We start from the raw sequence: 8339 nt of genomic DNA, 5'->3' as shown, positions 1-8339 counted from the left end.
TGATAACTGTTGAGAGCATCGAATTGCTTGTTCAGCCTGTGACCTCCCGGCCCAGTCCCAAAGTTTCCGAATTACACGTTGAGTCTCTCTTCTGGGCTTGATGGTCAGTGTATGCCCGCCCAGCTCTTTCAACGGTTACACAATAAAATGAAGAGTCACCGCCAAAGAGCTTTTCTCATAAGCCCTTTATAGCACAGCACCTCCCACCCCGCCCCCTGATTTCCTAAGCAAATTGGATGGAACCAATCTACCATCTACCCCGTCTTTTTCTTTGGTCACAGTATTCTCTAGGGAGTGCAGAGTTAGGAAGATTGAGCCCAAATCACTCATCTTTGTTGCTTATAACTCAAAATATTTTTATAAGTTAAGATTTTAAAACTCTTAAGACTTTATTTTTTGTTCAGATTTTCAAAGTTCTAAGATTTTTGAAAGCTAAAGTTAAACAAATTCTGTAATCTTTGTCATTACATATTAATTAATTGTGTAAAAGGATGAATAAGGTCTCCTGCAATGCTTCTTCCCAGCACCCAGTTATGGAAAGGGGGGTAATTTATAAACCTGATGGTCAAGTATAAATATAGCCATTTAGATTTTGGTTCAAAGGAACTCTCAGCCGAAAGAGGGGCTTACATTTACATTTTTCTTTATAACTGAACCAATAAAATATTCATTTTAACGACATTTCTAATATGAGAACACCGTAAGAAAACAGTGAAATCACTTGATTGTTAATAAAAAGAACTCCCTTCCAATCAATTCTTTTGACAAACGTGGCTATAGAACAGAAAGACAGCGCATATGATTGTTTTTTAGAGAACTATGGAGAAATATATTTAGAGAAATATATTCTGCAATCAGATTTTGTTCTCCTTAGTCAGGGAAATTCAGTTTGAATTCATGGGAAATGTACACTAGAGAGGAAGACATATGTCACAAAGTTCTTAGAATATTCCTCCCTGAAATTTCACAGATATGTAGAATTTTGAGGCCAAGAAGAATCATTCACTCTCACTTTCAGCAAAGCAGGACTTCCTTTCCCACATGCCTCCTCCTGCCTTCTCCTCTCTTGCTCCCTCTCCCTCGTTTAATATGGCTTCTTATGTAAATTTCTAAAACACAAAATTGGCACATTATCACCAGAGACTTAAAACAGAAGCGTGCATAACCATGAGTGGATAGTAAATTGAAAAGCAGTTCAAAGGTGAGACACAGAAGAGAATACAGAATGCTATTTTAGAAACATGCGCCCTGCCCACATTTTATTATCACTCTCCTCCCCTCCACCTGTCTGTATTTGCTAAGAAAAAAAATTTTTTTTTGGCTTCAAATGGCCATCTGGTTGAGGAAGCCTACAAAGCTGAGATCCACGAATTAAGCATGATCTCATGTGGATTTATTTCCATATAGTTTTTTCCGTTTCTTGTTCCTCCTGGTCCATTTTAAAACATGAAGTATAGTATGAAGTTTAAGTGACACCTGAGAATGTTTGCCTAAACTGTGGTGATCTACCTACCATGTCCTTGATCTGTCTCTAATAATCTGTTTCCTTGGGGCCTGGAGTATTTAATCCCACAAAGGCACTGATGTATTTAAGAGATTAAATGTGGCACCACGATGCTTCTAAATATTCATTTTACAGTAGAGTACAATAATAGAGAGTTTATGGGAGGGCAAAAAGACTTTTGCAGGCAATTTTAAAGTCCTTTATTTGGTCGGTGACCGTGAAGTCAGAGGTAACCTAGCAAGGAGTAATTCAAATAGTGTTATTTCCTACCTATTTAGACAAAGTGATTTCATGCCTCTTGATTTAGAAGCCTCCTTAAAATTACACTACATTAAAGCCAGGATAGATTAGCTGGCTTTTCTATGTTAATTTTTTAACCAAAATGTATCATCCAAGTGGACTCTGGGATGTGCTCCTTTAGTGACCATTAACATATTTTCATTATGAATCCTTATGTTCTCTGCCTGATTAATATTCAGACAGGTTTTTATTTCCAACAGTAGCAGCAGGGGTCCATCTTTCTGCCGGTTTTAACACCATCGCTTTCTGAAAAGCGTGGGAACATAACTTTATTCTATGCAGGTACAAATTCACATGAAAAGTTAAAAGTGGTCTTTTAAAGTAGAGTTCCATAAATGACTATTAAAATGCTCAGAGACAAAATTTAGATGTTTTGTGTCATCTGTGGAACTACCTATCAGATTGTAGTTTTAGATTCTGACTCACAAAGACCAACCTTCTATAATTGGGAGAAAATATTCCCCAAGGGACCAGAACGAGTTCTTAGATGATATTGTTTGGGGCTCATGATAAACCTTTTAAGAGTTCATAGTGACCAGACCAGACACTGGGTCACCATGAGTCAGGTGCAACCTGATTCTGCGGATATCTGCACAAACGGAAAACAAAAACAGAAACAAACCGCAAAAGGGAAAGAAAGCTATAGAATGTAGACACTTGAGGTCAGGGATGTTGTCTGTCTTATCCTGCTGTTTCCCCAGAACCTAGAGCAGCACCTGTCACATGGTTGTCATTAAAAAGTATGTGTAGGAAAGAAGAACCAAGCTGGAGAGATCACGCTTCCTGATTTCAAACTTACATTACAAACCTACAGTAATCAAAATAGTATGATATTGGAAGAAAAACGGACACACAGATGACTGCAACAGAATAGAGAATCCGAAACAAACCTATGCATATATGATCAATTAATTTATGACAAAGGAATCAAGAATATACAATGGGGAAAAGACAGCCTCTTCAATAAATGGTGTTGGGAAAACTGGACAGCCACATGCAAGAGAATGAAACTGGACCCCTATCTTACACTGTACACAAAAATCAACTCAAAATGGATTAAAGACTTAAACATAAGAGATAAAACCATAAAACTTCTGGAAGAACACATAGGCAGTAACACATAGGCAGTTCTCTCCTCTCTCTGCTCCAGCTGCACCAGGCCCTGAAGCCCTGAAGCCTCTGTACCTGCTGTCCTTTCTGTCCCAGATCCTCTTTGCTCCACTTCTGGCCCAGCTCACTCCTTAGCAAACCCAGTGTCATTTCCTAAGGAAAACCTTGCCTCCCCCTCCCCCAATGACAGAGAACCCCGTATTTCTGCTCCATCGCACTTAGCACCATCAGGGTCCACTTGTCAATGTTCAAAGACTTGGGATTTGAATCCAGAGAGTCTCACATCAGTGCCCATGCTCTAATCATGATGGATTCCAGGGATACTCGGGGGAGAAAGTCATCAGGACTTGGTTTTTATACGGATGGGGCAGGAAAAGGAAGTGTGAAGAAAACTGCCCAGGTTACTGGCTGGGCAGCCGGCTGGTCGATGCCAACATTTCCTTCAGAAAACTCGGAAGGAGGAGCAAGTTTGTGAGAAAGTCATGTGGAGTTTGAAGGGGCTGGGGAACAGCAACATTCATCGCCGGTCTTCCAGGCTAGATGGTAGCAACACGAAGGCCGGGGCCATGGCATCTTGCCGACCGCCGTACCCCAGTACCCAGCGGAGTGTCTGAGTTGGAATAGGGGTGTGATCATTTGTTGAGTCAATGAATTTAAGTTACCAGGGGCTCAGAGCTTTGGTCATTGCTACGTTAGCTAGGTTCTTGGGTTTTCTTTTTTGTCGTGCGGTAGAACTGCTTTCTGAATCAGGTGTCTGCCAATCTAACTCCCTATGAGTTACCAGAACAGGCTCACTGAAGCCAGCCCATGAAAGTGGCTGCATTATTTATGTCTGGAACAAGAGGGCTGTAAAGGCATAGACACCCATACAAAGAGTCCTTTCAGTCTGAAAGGAGCATCTGTGCCTTTCCAACAATGGATATTAGATTAATAAGAGAATAAAAGCAATTATACTAAGAGAAATCCAAATATGGCAAAGCAACAAAGGCTTATATAACAGCACATTTATTTATCTTTTATATGCAGGTCGCGGATTAAGACTCATGTTTCATAAAGCAAAGGACAGGCAGAAGTTCGTCAGTGATGTTCAATATCTGCGGGACATGCAACATAAGGCGGACTCAGAATATCAGGTAATGGCAGAAAGTGAGAATATCTTCTACTTTCACTTATGGTATTAGGAGAGAATTCAGGCTACAGTATCAGTATATGATAAGCAGTAATAGGTTTATAAAATCCAAAACCCACACTTACTAGCTGTGTGACCTTGAAAACCTACTTTACCTCTCTGAGTCTCAGTTTCCTCATCTGTACAATGGGGATAATAGTCTCCACCTTATAATATCGTCATGGAAATAACATTTTTCAAGTATTTAGCACAGAGCTTGGCACACAAACCTTATCAACCAATGACATCAGGGCTTAAATTGGAAAACCAGCAACCAAGAAAAAAGACATTAAGGAGTTAACCGGGTCGCCCTACCATTTATAAAATAACACGCCCTTCCTGTTGTCCTCCGGCCAGAAGAAAGGTGGTTAGCACATTCTACAATAAGCTAACTCTTCGTCACCCTAGCTACAGTGTTTACAGGCAAAAACAAAACAGACAGGGAGCCTGAGGAGTCATGATGTAATTACCCAGAGCTGGCATAGGACAAACTTGCCAGGCTGGGTTGTGGGATTCTGGGAGCAGTTAGAAAGTGTCACTCAGCCCGCTGGCCGGAGGTCAGCCCTCGCCAATCAAGGAGGCAGGTCCTCAGCCTCAACTGAGGATCGAAAAGCGCTCCTTCCCTAAGGAAAATACAGGCCTGCCGTCATCAGGTTTTCCTCCTCCTTAGCAATCTCAAATATAACTGAACCTCCCGGGGCACCAAGGAAACCAGAGCGATCTCAGTAACCTGATTTCACCTGTGTAGCACAGCTTAGCTCTGGGCCTGGAAATGGAGCCAGCAACTTCCTCCTACATTTGCCAGTCCACCTCCAAGGCTGTAAAGTTGAGGGAGTCTCTACAAAATAAATAAGAACATAAACATCCAAACTGGTCACACTGGGGGGCCGTCTCCTCTCCACAAAGATGCCTCTGCCACACAGCCCAGGTTTGGAAATACTTGTTTGAAACTGTCTCTAGAACAGGCACATAAGAAAATCAATCTTATGATTTGATGGGCTCTGCTGAAGAAAACCGCACAACTGCGTGGCTTGGAGCCACTGCAGCTTTATTTTCTAACTTCGTTTGGGCTTTCAACACTGTCCTTGTTAATAAGGACAGTTTCAACACCGTCCTTATAAATAATAATATTTATTAAGTGCCTACTATGTCCTGAGCAAAGTCCCTGCTCTCCCGGAGTTCTTATTCTAGGATCGAGAAACAAACCACACACAAGTAAAGTAATATGTAAGACAATATAATGTATATGATAAATATAATGAGGCCTATAAAAACAGAGGTAGTAGGGGTGGGGTGATGCTCCTTTACACAGGCAGGGAAGCCTCTTTGACGAAGTAACATTTGGTCGTGGAGGTAAATGATGGGAAAGAGCCAGCCAGAGCATCCTGAGCAGAAAGAAAGCAAGCAAGCGCAGAGGCCCTGAGGCAGGAACTAACTTGGAGCACTGGAGGAAACAAACGAAGGCCAGAGTGGCTGGAACGCTAAGGGAGAATGCGGACGAGGTAGCTAGGACCAGATCGTGTCGAGTCTCTCAGGACAAAGCTTGGTATTTGGAGTTTATTCTTATCCCAGTGAGAATTACTGAATGATTTTAAGCAGGGCAGTGGTATGATCTGCTTTACCTTTTTTAAAGATCACTCTGGCTTCTGTGTGGGAAAACAACTGAAAGGGGCAAGAGAAGCAGCAGAAAAACTTGTAAGGAACCCGATAGAAATTTAGGAGAGACCAGCGTGGTGGGAGCAGGGGTGGCGAGAAGTAGCCCGAACCAGGAAATAGAAGCAGCGCAGACACCTTGCTGATAGACGGGGAGGCGGAGTGAGGGAAAGAGAGGAATAGAGGATGACTCACTTCAACATGTTTCCTTGTCCATTAGCTCCCTCCGTTATCACAGTTTAAACTTTACTTTTTTTTCAAACCTCCCATCCCCATACTTTCAACAAGGACCGTCTCTTCCTGTTTTACATACACGTGAAACCAAACAAAGAATCTGAGGCCGGCAGGTGGGGAGCCACTCAGCTCTTCCCCTTCTATCCCAGGCTGCACGCCCGTCCAGCCCTCAAGTCTCGATGGGTGAAGGACACTCTCCCTCCTGGTGCCGGACCTGAGATCTTGGTCCATGCCCCTCTGTCTCCACCCCTCTCCATCCATGGGCCTCTCTTCTGCATCCTTGGAATTTCTCTTCTTCATACTGGCTCAGCCCACAAACATGCTCAACTCTCATACTGAGAACAAAAGAACAAAGCTGTCTGTGGACAATGCGTCCTTTTCTAGCCACAGCCCTGGCACTTTCCAGTCTCCAGATGTCCCTAAACAGTCAGCTACACTCCTGTCTCCACTCCGCCCCGCCATCCCTTTCATGCCCTCACCTGCTACAGCGTGGCGGTCTCCTCACCTCCCCTGAAACGGTGCTCGCTAAGGTCAGTAGCGAAATTCAGCAGACACCTTTGTAGTCTTCGTTTTCTGAAGCTTTACCTGCATTTGGCGCTATTTCTCTTTCCCTCTCGCAACATTACTTCGCCGGCTTTCCGACATCGCACTCTCCTGGTTTTCCTCCTGTTTCACTCACATTCCTCTCCCTGCCCCTCACAGGTTAATTCCATCAGCCCAATTTTCTCCTAATTCACAATGACTGTGGCCCATCTCCTCCCCTCCTATGTTTCTAACCACCACTCATACACTGATGACTTGTAATCCTGTGTCTTCTCAGTGTCACAATCCCATGCACACCTGCTTGCTGGATGGTTCCATCTGGGTGTCACACAGGCACACTGAATTCAGCGTGTCCACAGTTGGACTCCACATGTCCATCCTCTGCCATCCTCTTCTGTAGCCCCTCTCGGAAGACAGTGACCCAAGCCTTCCCTGACTCCTTCCTCGCCCTCACCACCCATATCCCCCAACTACCAAGTCCTGCTGAGTTTACCTAAAACCCCATGAGCTTGTGCCTCCCTTTCTCATCCTATGGCCATCGCTCTGGTTGCATCGTCCATAGTTTAGCTCCAAGACGATTACAATGTCCTCATAACTGGCCTCCCGGCCTCCAGCCTTGCCACCTTTCAGACTGAAATTTACGTAAAATGCAAACTATGTAATTCGGTTGTTTCCTCTCACGTAGAGGTGTGTCCCAGACCCAAGAACCACAGAAAGACCAGTCCAATCCTCGACCACTTCTCTAACCTCCTCTTCCATCTTCCTTACTCTCTCGATAAGGGTGGTGAAGACCACAGTTGTTTGTTTGTTTGTTTTAATATTTATTTATTTGGTTGCACCGGGTCTTAGTTGCAGCAGCCAGGCTCCTTTAGTTGCAGCTCACAGCCTCCTTTAGTTGTGGCTCACCAGCTCCTTAGTTGTGGCATGCGGAATCTAGTTCCCCTGACCAGGGATAGAACCCAGGCCCCCCTGCATTGGGAGCATGGAGTCTTAACCACTGTGCTACCAGGGAAGTCCTAAGACCATAGTTTTAACTTAGAACTAAAGGAAACCTCTGTATTCCCATAGCACCCTCTTTACATAGCATAAAATTCACCTGTTTTAAGTTTAAATTGACCAAATTTGCCATCATTGCCATCACCTGATTTTAGAATGTTTCCATCAGTCCAGTACCAAAGCACCCTCTTCATACCTCTTTTTCATCGCTGATGAAATTGTGTTGAAATTGTCTTTTGTGTGTCTTCCTATCAAACTGGACCGCAGCTTCCTAAGGGCAGGGACAGAGTCTCACTCTCCTCTGTCGAACCGAATGCCTTGTCCTTGATGAAAGCCAACGTTACCGAACTTGACCGCCAACTCTGTTTATCAGACATAGATCCAGCTGACTTGTAACTAATCCTCAAAGTTAAATCCACCTCCACTGAGCATTTTCAAAACCACTCACCACAAGGTCTGCAAAAATAAATATGGTTGTCTTTAATATGTTCTGAGGATTGTCGAATTAAGTATATAGAAACCCACAGAAACTATTCCTTTGACAGGAACAGCAATGAGTTATATTATTGACTCTGTCCCTTGCCTTGTTCCAGAAAAGATTTAAAGTTGGGGTTTAAGAATCAATTGCATGGCTTTAATGACCCCTCAGTAACTTGGTCCATATACGACCTTTGCGTATTTAGATTATTTACTAAGGTAGAGTTTGCACTGAATGAATATTGAAACCTTGGGCCATTGATGAGCTTGGCCAGTTACTCGTGGACATCCCAGCATTCACGAGCAGCCCAGCGATGTGCAAGGGATTCCCTGTTTCAGGGTGTACAAATAGTG

General features: G+C 43.5%; 1 protein-coding gene across 1 annotated transcript in view; it reads left to right on the top strand.

Moving 5' to 3' along the window:
- The first annotated feature begins 3951 nt into the window (after positions 1-3951).
- Positions 3952-8339, top strand: part of MARCHF10 (membrane associated ring-CH-type finger 10) — an 84482-nt gene continuing 80094 nt past the window's right edge. The window contains exon 1 of the mRNA XM_082603971.1: positions 3952-4047. Within this exon, the coding sequence (XP_082460097.1) occupies positions 3958-4047 (90 nt within the window). The 5' untranslated portion in view covers positions 3952-3957. The remainder of the gene's footprint in view (positions 4048-8339) is intronic.

This window comes from Mesoplodon mirus, assembly GCF_964341445.2.
Source record: "Mesoplodon mirus genome assembly, chromosome: 18".
Taxonomy (NCBI): domain Eukaryota; kingdom Metazoa; phylum Chordata; class Mammalia; order Artiodactyla; family Ziphiidae; genus Mesoplodon; species Mesoplodon mirus.
This window is presented reverse-complemented; position numbering and strand designations above follow the sequence as displayed.